Consider the following 18,699-nt stretch of genomic DNA (forward strand, 5'->3'; position numbering starts at 1 on the left):
CTTTATTATATTATATTTAAGAAACAGAGGAGTAGAGTGATGATTGTGTGGAAAAGAACTTTATACTGAATCTATTAAAACAGGTAAATGTGGAGAAAGTGTTGAATTTGCATTAGCAAATTAAAACAGGGTCAGATCAGGAAACAGGGAAATATGATCAAATATAAAAGCAGACACAATGAGAAATAATGGTCTGTCTACTGTATTACTTTCTTTAATTCAGACACTGTAACCTCAGTCACAGTAATGTGAAATGGAGATTTTCATGGGCCTGCTAACAGAGACCCTGCCCAGGATCCAAGTCAGGCTGTGGAGGTCCAAATTACAAACCAGGTTTGGGCAGATTTTCCACGAGTCTGTGGTGGAAATCACAAATTACTTTACTTATTCAAATCATTTCCTTCAGTTTTATGTAGTTTGTTACATTTTTTATCCTGTGCAACATGGTCACAAGAATAAATCAAAGTATTAGGCTACTGTTCATGCTGCTGCAATGCTTATAGTCAGTGGTATGTTCAGTCTGATGCTGATTCATGCCGTTACATCCTTTAAGCAAGAACTGTTCAAATAAACAGCTCAGCAGACATTTATTTGCAACAGTTATCACATAACAATTGTTTCGGTGACTTTTTCTGTCTTTTCATAAGCTTTTAACTGTAAATCATGACTGAGCTGTGAGAAGCTCTACAGCTACAAGCTAATGATTCGGTCAGTGCCAATAAAGCTTTATTATAATGAGTTCAATCTGAAGATTTGATTTACTGAACAGTTCTAATCGCATCCAAACTTTGGACCCCATGTTTAGCTGTAATGACCCTCAGCTCTGCTAGTTCAGTGACGGAGAAGCAAGAAGAGTTGAAGGGAAAAACCAAATCCCATCAGAGTATGTATCTCTCTCTCTCTCTCTCGCTCTCTCCAAGAAAGATGAAAAAGCTGGGAACTTTTTTATGACACTTCTAAATGAGTGAGAGGAAAATGAGTGAGAGGAAATGATCTCATGTTGCAAGCTGCAGCTTGCCTGTTGCAAATTTGGTGACACTAACCCATGATCAATCACGAGGAAGGTGATGTCAGCCCATTTATTGCAGTCGCCGACCTCCTGACAGGTGTAAAGCATAAACTGTAAATAAAGATGGACATAGCCTCCAAGACGTCACCCATAAGTTTCTGAAGAGGCTCAGAGTGAGCTGTTCCGCCGTCGCCATCATGGCATAGCCTGAGTCCGTCTACCTCCCAGCTAATCCAGAAAGGGGCAAAGAGGTGGAGCAAGACTTCTGTGCACGCAAGCTTAGTAACTGTGGCAAGCATACGCTCCCATTAGCAAACTATTTTTGTACCAGGCTGTAAACATGTTAATTTCTGCTGTAGAGTTGGGCATTTTAACATGGGAGTCAGTGGGGATGGACTTGCTTTTGGATTAAGCCTCAAGTGGCCATTTGAGGAACTGCAGTTTTTGGCACTTCTGTGTTGGCTTCATTTTTCTGAGAGTATCATAGTATTCAGTTTAAGATATTGTCATTGAGATGAATCCTCTTCAACTTAAAAGAAAACATGTTCACCTCTCTTCTGTTTGACTCAAGCAGCTTCAGCGTTTCCACACATTTCTAAATCCTCTGCTGCTAACGAGCGATTTCTTTCTTTCTTTTCTTTTTGTTTTTTACACTTTTCACAGACTTTTTATACTGCTGACCTGCAAAACACAAGATTTATCCAGACTGTGATAAAAAAAGCCAGCGCCCCACTAACACTTGCCTGATTAAAATACTTCAACATCTACATCTGTCATCTGTAGATCACATCTGTCTGTTCGTTCTGGATTAAAGCTACTGCTTGCCAGAGGAGAAATAAATAAAGTTGTCATGAAGATGAAGAGGTGGTGCGATTAGAAAGCAGGAGAAAATATCCCTGAGGTATGTTAATAACAGTCCCAGAGTGAGGAGCCTGATAAGGAGCTATTTGTAAGTTTTCTCCTTTGCCAAACGTGGCTTCTTGCCTGGAGCAGGTGGTGGTGATTGTTGTTTGACAACAACTTCGGCCATCATTACAAGACAAGAGGTTATAATACACCTTCTGAGCAGCGCTACATCTTCAAGCCAGATTGGAGGCTACGGTGAGTCGCTATTGAAAAGTGGCAAGATGGGCCAGGGCTAGAGACAAGACTTAACATTGGTGTTGCTTTCCACCGCTGGAAACAGCTGTGGGCAAGTAAAGGACTTAAGTTTGATGCTGAACTTGCATCGTTTTCCCTAGACTGGTAAGTAAACAGCTGTTATTGCAAATATTAGCTATGTAGCAATAGCAAAACTTTACAAATAGCTCCATTAAACTAAATCCTCCTTCTGTTCAGCCTCAGTGTCTGGAAACTGAAGCTGAAGCAGCAGCCTCAGAGACACCAACAGAAAATTCAAACAGCAGCCACATTGCTGAAGAGCGCATAACATGCACTTCTCACTGCCTTTCACAGCCCATCAATCCATCATCCTCAGTGACACCATCACGCCACCACACCTGCTTTCCCAAGGCTTGTTATCTACCAGGTTCTCTGCACCTTCAGAACTTAAAAACCATCTTTTTATCTTTGGACATGTTTTACAGTCTTAATCGACTCTCAGGTGCAACACAGATGTTTTTTTGAACATTTTATAGCGGCTAAGAAACGTGAGAGCCTTTACACTCATCTACTCTAATAAGAGTTGAAACATCATTGGCTCAAAGAGACAGAAACACTATAACAACAGAACCACAAACAACAAGTCACCTGATACCGTTTTCTTACCTTGAACAGTCGCAGGATGTTGGCCACCATGATGGACACAGAGCTGGCCGATGCCCCGATGACACCCACAACCTTATCTGGCTTAGCAAAGATGGGCGGGTCACCATTAGCGCAGCGCACGTCAGATCCATCTCTCTCAATGAGCGCCTGAACAAAGGTGAGTGACTGCTCCAGAGCATAGGTGTCACGCGAACACGTGTCCAGAATTCGTGCCCCGAGTGTAACATTGGGCAGCAGTTCCGGGTCCTTGTTGATGAGGTCGATGGCGAACAGCATGGCTTCCAGCCGGTGGATGCCCTTTTCTTTTTTCAGCTCACCACAGGGCACACCCCTCTCCCCACGAGCGTGCACAGGGAACAAGCCACCCAGGATGATGTCACCATCCAGCCGAATGGAGTGGGCATACTCCTGCTGGAGTTGCTGGGAGTCCACCGATACAGCAGACTTCTGGGAGGTGGTGCCTACCAGCCAGCAGCTCTGAAGTATCAGCAGAGAGATGAAGCAGTGTCGGGAGAAGATGGGGGGCTGCCAACCTCTCGCCATATTGTGTTGAGTTGAGCCGCAGGGAAAGGGAGCGGTGATATGATGGCACAGTCAACAGGCAGGTGGCTGTAGCAGCGGTGCAGGCTGTGTGGCGAGGAGGGGACAGGCCAGACCATGGAGTCCCCCGTTACCTAGGGCAGGTTCGACCACGGTGGGCGCTCCCACCTATAGACACTGACCCCAAGGTTTCCCAGCGGTACAGATTCCCGTGTTGGACATACCTGTCTTCAGGCAGCGGAGGAAGTGAAGCTTTAAGGTCTCAGCAGCTCTTGTTTTACATTCTTCCAGAACCTGTCGGAGATTCGAACAGAGGAGGACACAATCAATATATGATCCATAATCAAACCTCCACGCCAGAGATCCTTCAAGCAGTATTTCTGAGCAAGGTGCACCACAGGGTTGCTATCTCAGTCTTCTGCTTTGCAGCCTATTAACACATAACTGTGTTGTCAAATACCAGCACAACCATTTGATTAAATACACAGAGGACACTGCAGAATTTACTCCAATAAATGACAAAGATTCCTAGAGGAGAGGCCAGAGCAATGCCTCTCAAAGTTTACAAAAGCAAAGAAGGGGTCATCAATTTTAGGTCAGTCACCACTGTTGGTGTATCTGTTTTAAATTCCTTGGCTTGCTGTCTACCAAAACATTGGTTCATTCTTATCGGTGCTTTATTAAAAGTGATCCATTTAATTTGATGTCATCTGATTATAAAATACATATGAGCAATATCAGACCAGCTAGTGAACGTCTTCCCTTATTCTGTGAAATATCTTTAATGGCGCCGCAGATGGCTGCCTCGGTGTTTTGGTGCGCTCTGCACCAATCACCAGAAAAAATTCCTTGTACGTGAAAACATACTTGGCAATAAACCTGATTCTGATTCTGATTCTGATTCTGAATGGATTGGCATCAAATTTTTGTCGTCATTCATGGCTCCCAGAGGATGAATCCTACCGACTTTCTTGATCCTCTGGCCTTTCCTCTAGCATCACCATGAGGTTCAGAGTTTCGGTTTTTAACCTTGGCAAACACATTCATGTTCACTTAAGGATGAATTCTAATTACTTGATGACTATACTTGCTCGTCATTGTGAGCTTGGTAGCACGCTGATGTTACCATTTTGCTCAAAGCTCAGAAAGATCAAAAGTTGACTGTTGGTTGGAAATGGGAAACCGACAGCTGTCTCCCATGTTAAAGTTATGTTTTTGAACAACGTCATCTTATGTACTCGTCTACTTCGGTCATAATTGCTACAGGGCTTTGTCACCTGAATATAAACGTGTCATTTTAGGGACTTGCTGTAATGACCTGTTTTTATTCTCAGATTTGAAGCAAAGGAAAAATGTTTGGAGTAATGACTCACATGTCCCTATCTGGCAGCATGAAGGACAAATCTGTGTTTGGAGGATGACATGTTCAACTGTCACATATGGCTGGCACATTCAGGTGTCCACACACTTTTGGCCATGTAGTGTATTTGAACAGGATTCAGTAGATGCTGGTTTCTTACTGTCTGATGATTCTACTGTAAATGTCAGAGTTTCTGGATGATCTGCCGGCAGAAAGTAAATATAGTCACTCATCTCTTATTGGATGCTGCAGGAGGGAGGATTACACTCCTTTATCTTCTCTCAGTTTATCTCCCTCCATCAGGTCTGTCTACAGTTCTCTCTCGCCTGTTTCCTCTCTGTGTATCTCGCCCTTTCCCTTTTTTCTCATTTTTCTATTCTTCCCTTTTTCATCTTTTTCTTCGTCATTTCACTTTTTTCTCCAGATGTGCACCCTCTCTCTCTCTGTCTCCCCCCTCTCTCACTCTCATACTTTAAATATACCCCCCTCCACACACACACACACACACACACACACAAACACACACACACAAACACACACACACACTCATCCTCAGGCATACATGAAACACACACACATTTTGCAAGAGTGAGCCATATCTAAACTCTCAAACACATCTATGAAGGCGCACACATGTCTCTGCCTGCACACATTTCTCCATCACACAAACCTGCTCCACAAAGCAAACCTGGAGGAGCGCATTTATGATAACATATGCACTAAATAGTCTACTTCCTCACCCCGCTTTTAACACACACACACACACACACACACACACACACACACACACACCACTCAAAAGCGCGCCGCAGATGGACGTTTAGTTCAGTTTCACTCTCAGTGGAAACATGCGCAATGCAATCAGCACGACTCGAATTCCTTTCCAGCACAATCAGCTTAAATCATGAAATCCTAAAATCTGATCTAAAACCAGCTGAAACACACAAGCTGAGATCCGCCCACGAGTCCGAGAGGCTAGTTAGGGATTGATCCCGGTGGGTTGATTACTGATTGATTTCACCGGTGGATTCACAGCAGGAGAAGCTGGTCAGTCAGTGAGAGCTCAACATGATCCATCCCAAGCAACACAGAGATCATAAACTGCACTCAAAACCTGTTCAGTCTTGTCTATTGAAAATATCGTGATGCGTTCAAGTACCTTTCTCTCTGCAGCAGGAGCAGGTGTTTCCTCTCTGGGTGTCACAGGTCAGACAGATGTTTTCTGTGTCCAGGTGTTTGTCACATCACACAGTTATTTTCGTTCCGCGGGGACTTGATCCTGCTCCGCATCAGCATCCGTACACCAAAAGAAAAAAAAGAAATTAAAATCCAAATCCACTTTTTTCTGTTCCTGCAGTTAGAGAGTGGAGCTGTCCCTGGTCCTGACAGAGAACCGCTTCATTCCTGTGAACTGCAGGTCTCTTACGCTCCGGATCACCTGCAGGTGTGGGTTCGAGTCCCGTTGCAGCCCGGGGAAGAGGCTCCGGTGCCCGGGTCACTCTCCTCCCACAGTCAGCGCTCAGATCAGTGTCTCGGACTGGTTAACGCAGTAAAGACATGTTCACACCAGGCTCCACTGTTTCCAGAAAACCGAAGTCACGGACACGTTTTTCTTTCCGCTTGTCGCAGCTCTCGAAGTGCGCGGTGCGGTGCGGTGCGGTGCGGTGCGGTGCGGTGCGGTGCGGTGCGGTGCGGCGCGGCGCGGCGCGGTGCTGTGCGGTGCGGCGCGGCTGCCCTGCGTCACAGGAAACACGGGAGGCTCTCAGGCTCATCACACCAGCCGAGTTCAGGCTGATGGGAGTCTGAGGGTCCACTCAAGTTCCCCAGTCACAGAACCGGTCTCAGGTCTGAGCAGACACGGCATGGTCCCGGTCCGGACGGAGGGGGGTGGGAGTGCGTCCAGGCTGCAGATACATCAAACCAAAGAGGATGAAGTTAATGATCTTCACCATGCAGCCTGACAGAGAGGAGCCGCTGGGGGTTCAAACTGCAGAGATGGAGACAGGACGCCCCCCAGTGGATGAAAGAAGCAACTACAAATAAACAGCATGAAACAGTGGAAGAAGTACTCAAATACAAAAAATACTCCATTACATCATTCAAAAATCCTACTTCAGTAAAAGTACAGAAGTATCATCAGCTGAATTTACTTTACTGAAGTAAAAGCTTGTTGCTCTGCAGATGAATTGGCCCTTGTGACTAATATTATATATGACATTATTTTGTTGTTAATATTGATGCATCAATATGTAAGCAGCATTTTACTTTACTACATACAGGTAGTTCAGCCTATAGGTCAGATCCTTCCATAGGTTCATGACACCATTTCTTTGGAGAGGAAAGAAGAAAAATTTAAGTTCTGTTATAAAAATACTTTCTGATCTTTGTGAATGTGACAAGGATTCAGAATCAAACACTGCTTTTTTTCAGGTTTCATAACCCAAAATACTGGAAACCAGTGATTTATTATTATGTAAAAAGCCCAAACGCCAGTATTTTAAATGTAAAACATGAATCTGAAAATTAATATAATAGAATTTCCCTCTGAAATGTAGAATTGAAATCCAGGAGTAATGTCTGATTTGAACTTGAATTTTAAAAACATTTTAGCAATATCACAAAATCTGCCACTGGTTAAATCAGGAGTCGTTCTAATATCAGATCATTTCCTTCATTCAGTGAAGCTCAAACCAGTGTTGTGCAGAAAGACAAAACCTTAACTCAGTGGTTCAGCTGTGTGCTACACTAACCATAAAACTATGGGCCAGACTAAAACATAGCTTTTCATGACAGCAGAAAATCTCTGATAAATTCAGGGCCCCTCTCAGGATTTTGTGCTCTCCTCCATCTTGCTGCTCTCTGTCTGGACATCTTCACCTGTCTCCTTCCTGTCTGAGGAAGTTTCAGGATTATTCTTCTGAACTGACACTAAACTTGTCAAATGTGCACTATGGTGGAAATATAACTAAAAATCACCTCCATGGTAATCTTCAGCGTTTACCTTTAACTGATACAGACACAGTGACGATGTAGAATCTCGGGTTTTCCAGCCTCAGTGTTGTTGTGGTTGAGAAGCAGAGAGGAACTTATGTCTTTAGGAGATGTGGCTTTTATTTACGGACAAACAGCCTAAAGTGCATGAACATTACACTGCTACGTTCACAGCTACACTGCTAACTGCTAACCAATGCTGCTAACAAACTAGCTAGCTCCGGTCGCTAGCCTCACCGCTCTTTCTCTCTGTCTCTCTCTCTCTCTCTCTGTCTCTCTCTCTGTCTCTCTCTCTCTCTCTCTCTCTCTCTCTCTCTCTCTCCCACTATGCACACAATCTACGTCCTGAGCTGAAAAACAATGTTCTGTCTCGAACTTCTCAATCTCAATGCAGATATTGAAAAGAGATGATAGACCAGTATAATTTGCTCGTTTCGTTGCCTCTAAACGCTTAAGTTTCCACACACACATCTGCGCATGCGCATAACGCGTCGAGTCAAGGACAGGTTGCCTAGCAACTTTGTTTGTAGTTTATCACCAATTAAAGATCCCTGGATAATCCTTAATGCACATGCGCAAACATCCAAATTAAGCCGCTGTTGTCTGCTTGCCAAGCTCCAGCCTCTGTCAATGGGACCCGGTCACATCCACGAAAATGACAGAAACAATAAAGTGGCTGGAAAACAAGCTAGCTATCAGGGACAATACCCTGCTGCCACCACAGGTGGGCAGTAAATTACATGAAGAATACAAACATGCATTGAATTTCACATCAGCTGTTGCTCTGGGTCCTGAGGTCAAGGCTTATTATTATTATTTTTATTTTATTTATTTATTTTTTTTTTTTTTTACTTTTCACCGCTGAAAATCCAATCGTCTGCTGATCTTTGCTTCATCCAGACCGATAGAAGTAAAGAAACTAGTGGTCTTATATTTTGGAATTATAAAACTGAACCTTCTTTAAAGGATAGTTTCACATTTTTTTCAAGTGTACCTTAAGGAGAGCCCTGCTTTATGACCTGATGAGGCTTCTCTCTGAGTTTTAAGACCTGTATTGTTTCAGATGTTACTCTACTTGGATGATGCACATAAGTTTGTGTGCAGAAAGATCTGATGTGAATGTTGATCTACTGATGAAACACACGAAAGAACTTCAGCTACACCAAAGCTTCATTCTCAACAGGGTTTATTATTTCATCCAGATTACCAGACGGGCTCACAGCTGCATCCTTTCACCTTGTGGAGAGATCAGTTTTGTTTTTTCTGTTTTGTTTAGTTTTTTTTTTGGCAAAGCAACATTGTCCACGTTATTACTCTGGTAAATGATTAAACATTTTCAGAAGGACATCCTGACCTCTCAGGTTTGAGAGCTCAGTCATTAACTTCGCTGTCAGAAAATAAAACCCTGAATAAGTATAACAAGCGTATTTGTTGTTTCACTTTGTGACATTATAATCCTTAGTCGTTGGTTATAGGTGTGAAAGTGAGTTTGCATCAGGGTTTCTGCCACAGATTCTCCCTCAGAAAGACCAGTGTCTTCCTCCAGGCGTCTTCCTGAGCACGAGAATGTGCCACCATCTCTCCCCCCCACAGAGCCATCACTGTGAAGACACGACAGAGCAGAAACTGTTCAAACAACAGAGCTGAGGTCCTGATGTTGGCGTGTTAACTTTCAGTCATTATGTGACTGTCTACAGTTTCCCCGTCTGAAAGTGAACCTACAACTCTCATTTGATTCCACTGGTTTAAAAGTGCTGGCTCGGGTGTGTGGTGTGTATGGAGGCTCGATCAGGTGACCGGTGTTCGGGTACGACAGGACAGTCAGCAGGTGGCTGATCCCTGCTCGAGCCATCATCTCCTTCATCTGGAAACAGGAAGTAAAACATAATGTGACTTGTAAATGTGCAAATTTGTATTTTTAGTGCCATTTTTGTTGCAGCCATTTCTGATCTGTGAAGATTCTTTTAACGCTTGCTCCATCATCTCCTTCATCTGGAAACAGGAAGTTAAAAAACAACGTCTCAGATTTGTCAGATGGATTTATATTTTCCCTTCTTGAAAAAGATTTGTAAATTTGCAAATATTTCATTTTCATGTTTGGTCCAGCCGACACTCATTTGCATGCCCTGATAATGAACCAGGAGTTAAACTGGGTCAGGACTCAGCTCTTCTCTGTCATCTGGCCTGACCAGTGCCCTCTCTGTGTGCCTGTCATTCACAGAGTGCATAGTGCTGCAGGCTGGGTGCACGCTCTGATGCTGTGCCAAAAAATGATTGTCAGCCAAAAACTGGAGCATGCTGCCTTTTAAAGCTGTATCTCCCACTTTATACATCTACAGCTGCTGTTATCTGGATCAAACAGACTTCATGTCTGACTTTCCGTCCGTGGTAATAACAAAGGTATGTCTTTGTGAAACTTCAACATTTCATGTAACCAAATAATCACAATTGTGGCCAAAGAAGTGCTTTCAGTTTGGTGTAATCTGTCAGTGAACTCACGTCCAGTGCAGACTCATGGGCGGGCCAGTTCTGATCGTCCTCGCCTACAACCAGCAGCAGAGGACACCGGAGTCGCCCCACCTGCTCAGAGACAAACAGCAGCATGGTTTCACATTTCCTCAACCGGCTGCAGCTTCAGATGTATCTGAGTCACCTGCCATCACCTGGGGAATTTTTAATCACTTACAGCTAGAGAAGGGAGTTCATCAATTCTATCTATACTTCAGCTTCTTGTAGATTCAGAAGAAAACAAACAAATTCATCCACATCACTGTCAAGTCTCTAAACCAGCGTGACTCCACAGGTGAAGGTACATATGCAGACCACCTGTTAGCTAGGACAAATAACAGAAAACCAATTAAACCAATTAAATTCATATTCATTTATTTCCCAAGTAATTAATTATTAAATCCACAAATGTTTTCTGTAGCTTGCCAGCAAAATAACTGGTTCACAAAAGCTTCTTTATGCCTGCGGAGGCTGAGAGCTGCTGTAGCTCCAGTGATATTTTTAATCTCAAAATGTTTGTACACAGATTTATCACCTGGAAGCACTTCTGTCGACTTTGGAGACATTTCTCATTTTTTGTAAACTTGCTAATAAAAGAATCTAAAATCACCCATGTTGCTGTTTCCACAAACAGGTTACAGGAAAGATTAGTTCAGTGGTTTTGTTGTCCTGTTGTTAAGTGGTTAAAATGCAAAACATATAGCTGCAACATTCGTTGTTTCATTCTTGCAGGGAAATGTAGTCCAATCATCTAAAGACAAAAATGCCATTAAAAAAAAACAAACAAAAAAAAAACACACAAGATACATTTTCTTTTGAGAACAAAAACAGAGCAACAAAACTGAAGAATGAACAGTAACAGAATCAAAGACACTCTGGTGGAACTCACATCCACTTTGAGAGAGGGGTCGGTGGGGATGGGCAGCAGCAGGTCTCGTAAAACCACCTGGTTCTCCTCATTTAAGCGAATCTTCTCAGTGTTTCTGATTGGACAGAAAATAAAACAAACAAAAAAAGGACTAAAAAAATTCAACTCCTCAGATTCTGACTGATGATGATTTAACTCTTCACTTATTGTCTGCTCGTCTCCTTTTTGTTCAACTTACTCGCGACAGAGAAGCAAAAGTTCTTTCAGAAATCCGTCAACCGGCTGCACATGAGTCCCACCAACACACACTGCACACCTGAGCTGGGAGACACACACGCACATACACACACACTTTAAATGCACACAGGTTTACACAGGATCAGCTGAGAAAGAGTCTGATCTCAACTCATTTTAATGGTCAAGTGACGCAGAAAAGAAAAAAATATTCAAATGATAAAGTAACAATGTGTAAAAAAAACAACTGCACAGAGAAAAAGTAAAACACTTCTCATTATCTGATCACCACTGAGCAGAAGCTCTGCTGAAAACATACTGAAGAAAACCCATAGAAAAGCTGCTCTTTAACAGAGATGGAGCAGTTTCTCTTGCTACGCTGTAACAGGCTCATTACGGCCCCCACAAGCCGGAGACCTGCTGGTGAGAACCACTGTTGCAGTAAGATTAGCGGCAGCCACAAGAGGAATTTATTCTTCTAACTAGTTAACTTTGCAAATGTACATCTGGTTAATGGCCCCACTTCCGTGAGACTTCAGCGCACAGTTTCCCGATGCTTTTCTACAGGAGACTCCTGGACTGTCTCCTACACAGTGGATCAGACAGTCCAAAACAGGGATAAGCTACAACACAATGATGAAAGTAATTTCCAACTGCATATTTTACCTTTACAACTTGGGAATAAGCAGCCATTTTGAGGGTGACACTGGCTCCAAAGGAAAGGCCCAACATGGCGATTCTGCTGTCAAGGATCTGAGGATGCTGCTGCAGGACTCTGTAGGCTGCCTGCAGCAGGAAACATGTCAAAAAAACACTAAACATTTTGATACATGAAGAAAAGAAAAATGTGATTCATCCTCTGTTGCTTTTCCTGATATTTATGTTTTAGTTCAGTTTTTTCTTAAATTGTTTTAAAACTTTTGTTTTCCTCCTGAGCCTTTCTTACCTGAGCTGAGGGTTTAGAAATAGTGGGAGCTGTATGTTGAACAGAAAACCCTCTGAGGCAAGTTTGTATGTGATTTTTGGCTGGACAAATTAAAATGTGTTTAAAGATTAATTAAAAACTCTGTCCTGCCTCCTGCCCAATAAAACTGCTGACAGGATGTAAAACCTGGTTACAATTTTTTACCATCTTAAATCATTAAAGTTAATGTTGATTTCAAGATTATTATTGCTCAAAGTAAAAGCACCAAAGAGTTAGTGCTCACGCTACATTTATATATAATAATAATCTGATCTTTTTAAAGCAGAAATGCAGTAATAATAACAGCCGCATGTAAAATGATTTAACATGAGTTGAACCTGTCTGGGTTAAACTCTCACTAATGCTCCTTCCAGTAAATCGAACACCTCAGTAGTCTCTGTTCTGAGTGAATGTGTGTCTCTGTAAAGGTGAATGAACCTTTGGAGCCTGCAGCCAAGACATTTTTTTGGGTGACAAATTATAGGACAAACTAACATACTAAGACACACCAACAGTAAGGTGTTGGATCACCGTGAGCAGCCAGAACAGCTTCAATGCTCCTTGGCTTTCTCCAAGTCTCTGAACTCTACCGGAGGATGAACACCATTCTTCCAAAAGATATTTCCTCATTTCAAACTATACTGTAGGTAAATAAGGTGGAACTTCAGTTAAAAGTCCCATATTATATACATTTTGATTATAAAGCAGGTCTAGCTCAGTCCACAGAGAAATGCATACAGTCTGTATTCAGAAACTGAGCCTTAAAACCAGTCGTCAGGACCTCTTGATCTTTGTGATGTCACAACTAAGCAGTCACCACTCTCAGCCATGTCTCAAGCCCCGCCCACCTGGACCCACCATCCAACCTTGCAGGATTTGGTGTCCTGAAATCTGCTACATGTCTATAGATCACTCAGAAACAATCACCCTTCTCTTCTGATTGGCTGACTGACCTGTTGTTACTAGAGCTCCAGATAGAAGCCTGAGAGAGGAGATGTAAAACTACATTGAAAACCATTTGAAATTCACCATGAAGTACAGCTCTACCCAGGTACATTTACTGATACTGCCACACCAGACGTATATCGAGCATCAGGTTTACCTCTATGTACTCGATGTCCACCATCTTCCCAGTTTCCATCGTGATTTTAGGTGTCAGATAGTCAAGCACCAGGGAGGCGATGCCATGGGAGGCCAACAGTGCTGCACGGTACTCCAGCAATTGCCCCTCACCCCCCCAAAGGTCCAGGAGGCCGGGAAAAGGTCCAGGTCCTTCAGATTAGTCAAAACACCAAAAACAGTCAGTTTACAAGACAATGATTTTAAATGTTTCAGATGTTTCTGCTACTCCAGAATTTTTTCCTGCCAATATTACTAACTTAAGCTGAACTTGGTTAGGCGCAGGTCCTTTGACATTTGCAGTGAAATGCTGCATATGTTTTATCAGTCAGTGGTGGCAAGAGCTCTTTTTTATGCAGCAAGTCACATAAAAACACAAAGAGAGTGGACAAGCTAGTTAAAAAAGCTGGGTCTGTGACTGGAAGGAATCTGGACTCAATGAAGAGAGGAGAGAAATAAAAAAAAAAAAGTATTTCTTATCTTATTTTTGTTTTAATTGATGTTCTTTTTTTGGTATTTTTATCTACTTAACATCATTGTAAATAAGAGCTTTACCCTCAAATAAAGACATAACAATAACTGTTGATGAAGATGTCAGCTCTGACCTCCACCCACAGGACACCTCCCTCCAGACTCTCCTCTGGTCCTACCTGGGGGCAGGAAAAGGGTCGCAGTGAGGTTGTCCTCTGTGATCGGGATCCTGCGAACACCAGGCGCCAAGTACCAACGCTCCACCAACACACCAGCCAGCGGCACCTGATCCACAAACCCCTCAGTCTGGTGACCCTGGCAAACCGAGATTGTGATCTCCATGGGGGTCTGGACGTTCACCTTCCTCAGCCTGAAGGATGATGGAAGAACCAGCTCTGATATTAATAATTGATCCATTACTGATGTGTATCATCTGAACAGTTTTTGCCAAGTTAACGTACCTAAATCCAGGTTTGCTGCCTGGAACTGGTCTGAGGCTCCACAGTAGACCCATCTGTTCAACCCCAGAATATGTCCCACCCAGACTGGGGTTCTCTGAAACTGTAAAGTTAAAAGTGTGAAAAATTATCTCTCATTTTGATGTTCATTCTCTCACAAACTTTATATCCCTTCAAACATTTCTACATTAATTTTCCTGTATTTTCCAGGTCTCTGTATTGAACCATGTACCGTTCACAGTCCCGGTGGCGTCGGCAGTGTAGTGACCAAACGCCTCCCAGCTGTGTCCATCTTCACACTGGTGGAGGGCGTGGATGGTCAGCTGGAAACCAGGGGGAACATTCTGGACCAGGACAACGAACTTCTCGTCCATGAGTCCTCTGGACGGCTGGACTGACAGCTTCACACAACACTGCTTCTTGTCCATCCTGAACTGAGCAGACTGATAAAACAACCAGAGACAAACATGTCAAAATAAAACCATATCAATGTAAAGATAAAGAACAGCAATGAAAGGAGAACAACGTGTTCTTAAACTATCAAAAGTGAATGCAATTGAAACACAATAAAAGATCCTGTGTAATTTGATATTAATTGCAGGAAAATGGAGAAAGTGTTAAATTGGCACTTTGATAAATTAATTCCAAAGAATTACGAGGGTAACCTTGAAAGTTATACAGTCATTGCACAGCAGGTCAGCTGAAAATGTAAAAGTATGAAATTTATCTACAGGCAAGAAGACAATTGTCCATATAAGGAGAGTAAAGTTTCCAAGAACAACTGAACATTTACTTTGGGTTCAATGATTCCTCTGCAAATCAATGACTGTCTCAGAAAATTGTCCATACTTTCCACATTATTTATATTATTTGTTTCTTTATTTCATTTCTTTTTTCTTTATTCTGCAGATTCCAGGTACAACGTCTTAGGTCTCTGTCCAGAAGAGCACAATTCTAGAAACAGCTAAGATACTGCACAGAACCCTCAAGCAGTTTCTGTTGTTGGAACACTGAGCATAGAATATATATATATATATATACACATTACCATTGAATAGTACAATATTATATATTATATTGCATCATAATGTAAAAATATACAGATGTAGTGTTTTTGTTTCTACTTTAAAACATTCTCTCCGTGTTATTCAATGGCATGAAACAAGAGAGGAAGATTTCATACTGACGTTCTTGTCAGGGTTCACCCAGACAGACATTTTATGTTTGGACATCAGTTTTGATTCTGTCTGGACATTTGTATTCATTTCCTGTTTTATTTTGACATTACTTCCTTGAGTTTTTCAAGTTTATTTACTTCCTGTCTTTGTCCTGTTTTCCCTCCTTGTTGATTGTCTGCCCCATCCCAATGTGTTACAGCTGTGTTCAATTGCCTTTGCCTTCTTTGTGTATTTAAGTCTCTGTCTTCGCCTTTATCTTCGTCAGTCCATCCATCCTCTTTCCCAGAGAACAGGTATCTCTTGCACCTGTTTTGCCCCAGTGTTCCCCAGATGATTCCTGTTGCTGTTGTATGTTTTTTGGGGGGGGGGGGGGGGGGGTTGTTTTCAGTTTTGTCTGGATTTTGAGTTTATTCACTTTCACTTGGATTGTAAGTTTACTTTAATAAATTGCCTTTTTTTACCTTCTCCCTGGACTGTTTGCATTTTGGTCCTTTTCTTTTACAGTCGCACTCAAACCACAGTTTACTCACAGTCCAAAGTGGTGGTGATCATCATGGTGCTGGGATTATAACCACCCACCTCCCAAAAACATGAAAACAACATTAACTCAAAGCAGAAAAGTAAAACATTGCAACAAGTTAATTTTTTGTGGTTTGAGGCAAATGAGAAGTGCAAACAGACCACACACAGTAAACACACACCTCCACCTAGAATGAGACCAACAAGAGAGTTAAGACACAGAGAGAGAAAGCAGGGCTGGTGGATCAGGTTCCTGTGGTTTCCAGAGTGCTCTCCTCTCCAGCTCTCACATAGTACATTATTTGTTCTAAATTGCCTATATCTATATATCTTACTGCCTTTTATGTCTAGTATAACTACCTCTAATTATTAGCCCCTGGAAAATGTACTTATATTCTGCTGCTGCTTTTATGCAACCATCTCCATGCAGAAATCTGTTAAATTTGTACTATTAGAAGAAATTAATAGTTTTACTGTGCTGTTCTATGTGGTAACACTGTATTCTTTATAGAAACACATTTCTTTGGCCTCAGCTTAAGTTTATTTAGGGTGTGTGTTTAAGATTAATGTCAGGTCATGACAATAACATTTAATGTGCGCACCACACTGAAATTATTTCCTTTTCTTAATATTCCTTTATATTTAAAGATGTTTTCAAATCAACTCTTACCTTAGTTCCTTCAACACATCCACAGAAGAACTGATCATTTACAAAGTGAGAGAAAGCCTCTCTGCATCTGTCCACTGAGTCCAATAACACAGCTAATTCTCAACCTCTATTTCCCTTAAATTACATAGTTTTTCCTTCCATTACATGTATGAACTACTGACTGTACAAACAGACACAGAACAGACCTCACAGCTGTTGTCTTTGTCTTTGGCTTTGTCGTCTGTCAGCTGTTGTTAGTCTCCTGCTGTTAAACTCAACAAAGAGTCAGGAAACTAAATCGTGAGTCTATATGAATCTGAATTTATTAAACCCTCTGAACCAAAGCGTCAGGCTGTGGAGCTTCTGTCTCCTCCCACTGAGACATCCCTCTGTCTGACTGTGTTGTGCTCTCACTTTCTCTTGTCTGTATCGAGTTTCAATGACATACAGCACAACCAAATTCACACGTTTTCTCTGCATGAATACACTCAGTCTCAGGACCACAGTTTCCACACTAAGTTATTCTTCTATATTTTTAACCAGTGCACAACATGAACTTTAACATAGAATAAATATTGTATAAATGATGTATTTCAGCTGACACTTTAACTGACTTCTCACAGTGATAAAATAATGTTTTAAGTACTGTACAGAAAATCTCTCAATGACTAACTCCAACTCAAACAATGGCAGAACAACCGTCTGAAGATATGGTGAGACAATAGCAAGAGCTTGCTTACACAGTGACGGAGTTTGTTTGAAACTCTTCAACAAAATAAAAGTCCCAAATCCACCTCTTCCTCTCACAAAGCACAACAATGATGAAGAAACAATTGACGGTAATAAGTGTCGATAAGTTTATCGTGCTTTGTGCACGGTAATTACCTCAAACAGGGGAAACAGTGAGGGGAGATGAATGAAGAAATGATTTTTAATTTCTTACCCACCACAGATACAGGGTGGCGCCATCGAGTCACTGAAACTCCAAATACCACAATAACCGTGACCCTCAGGCTCTGTTGCCATGGAGAAGAAACCACTGGCGCACAGCTGTAGTGAACTCCAAACACATCCAATATTGATTTCATTTAGTTTTTTTCTTTTTACTGAACTTTGTATGAAGTTATTCAATACAATTTTTTCACGTTATTGTTTTTGAAAGCACAGTACTGTATGTGCAGTATATTGTATATTGTATTCTTAAGCATTTTGTAATCTGGTTTATATAAAAGTTCTATAAAAATGAACTTTAATATTAGAGAAAGTCAGAAGGAGTATGACAGATGTTGACAGATATTTATAGAAGCATTTATAGAAGCTATTTTTTTGGCATTAAAATGAAGGGATATTTAGAACCGATATAGGAACAAAAATATACTGCTACATATGGACGCCTGTCTGTGCTGTCCAGGTGATGAATGATGGCTGAATGTTGGCTATAAAAACAGAAACACATCTCTGTACAATGCAATACAGCTCAAAAGCTCACACACTACACCCTCCATAGTAGTCAAACAGTTGAATCAAAAACTGTCTACAACAATTTTAATAAAAGCTAAACACTTTGAATGAGGGTTTATTTTGATTTAATTAATTGGTTGCTTTCCATGATATTTTTGCCTGGGAACTGCAGATATCTTTCTTTAATTATATTAACTACATGTGCGTCTGATGACGTCTAATTGATACCGATATAAAGCTCGTCGTTACCATTGGTTTGGTGTAGAAATGGCCTCAAATCTTTCCTCTTTGCAGCCTAGAGAATTACTCAAAGACCCATATGCCATTAAGTTTACTGGGAGATTTAAAAAATACAAATGTGATATATTGTTTTGAGGGGGATGAAGCTCAGTTTCGTCAGGGTGTGATTTTGACATAAGGAGGTGGAGCTCAACTCTAGGCTCCAGCCCAGTTTAACCTCGGTTCCACAGTGGAAATACACAGTCAGAGCTTTGACTGCTAATTTTGCTCATATGTCTTCCATTAAATAAAAAACACCATGGTCATGTTAGAAACCAGATTTTCAGAGAGGGTCTTTAAATATGAAAACTGCTGAATATCACA

General features: G+C 41.7%; 2 protein-coding genes across 3 annotated transcripts in view; both read right to left on the bottom strand.

The window, feature by feature from the left end:
* Positions 1–7,448, bottom strand: part of grm8b (glutamate receptor, metabotropic 8b) — a 120,595-nt gene extending 113,147 nt beyond the window's left edge. The window contains exons 1-2 of the mRNA XM_071458530.1: positions 5,836–7,448; positions 2,777–3,610 (exon numbers count right to left, since the gene is read on the bottom strand). Coding sequence (XP_071314631.1) covers positions 2,777–3,319 — 543 coding nt within the window. The 5' untranslated portion in view covers positions 3,320–3,610; positions 5,836–7,448. The remainder of the gene's footprint in view (positions 1–2,776; positions 3,611–5,835) is intronic.
* A 1,388-nt stretch (positions 7,449–8,836) lies between these two features.
* LOC139606416 (peroxisomal succinyl-coenzyme A thioesterase-like) lies at positions 8,837–17,418 on the bottom strand. 2 transcript variants are annotated; one of them, XM_071458602.1, is made up of 11 exons: positions 16,842–17,399; positions 14,522–14,732; positions 14,293–14,392; positions 14,011–14,201; positions 13,344–13,513; positions 11,944–12,063; positions 11,282–11,364; positions 11,065–11,158; positions 10,167–10,247; positions 9,390–9,531; positions 8,837–9,268 (listed from the first exon to the last, which is right to left on the bottom strand). In XM_071458602.1, exons 2-11 carry the CDS (start codon positions 14,715–14,717, stop codon positions 9,162–9,164), a joined length of 1,284 nt encoding a protein of 427 aa, XP_071314703.1. In that variant the 5' UTR covers positions 14,718–14,732; positions 16,842–17,399; the 3' UTR covers positions 8,837–9,161. The 2 variants fall into 2 exon arrangements, with proteins under 2 accessions (XP_071314703.1, XP_071314712.1); XM_071458611.1 differs by lacking the exons at positions 8,837–9,268; positions 9,390–9,531; positions 10,167–10,247 and adding an exon at positions 10,295–10,926 and having other exon boundaries at positions 16,842–17,418.
* Between the last annotated feature and the right edge of the window lie 1,281 nt (positions 17,419–18,699).

Source organism: Trachinotus anak, unplaced genomic scaffold, assembly GCF_046630095.1.
Source record: "Trachinotus anak isolate AG129_WGS33_773 ecotype Australia unplaced genomic scaffold, CSIRO_AGI_Tana_v1 ptg000002l, whole genome shotgun sequence".
Classification (NCBI taxonomy): domain Eukaryota; kingdom Metazoa; phylum Chordata; class Actinopteri; order Carangiformes; family Carangidae; genus Trachinotus; species Trachinotus anak.

Excerpts from the sequence above, each read along its gene's own strand:
- LOC139606416 (XM_071458602.1), bottom strand. The coding sequence starts at position 14,717 with ATGGACAAGAAGCAGTGTTGTGTGAAGCTGTCAGTCCAGCCGTCCAGA. Across the intron at positions 14,202-14,292 it reads GGCAGCAAACCTGGATTTAG|GCTGAGGAAGGTGAACGTCC; the intron begins GTACGTTAACTT and ends ATCATCCTTCAG. Across the intron at positions 11,365-11,943 it reads CTTATTCCCAAGTTGTAAAG|CTCAGGTGTGCAGTGTGTGT; the intron begins GTAAAATATGCA and ends TGTGTCTCCCAG.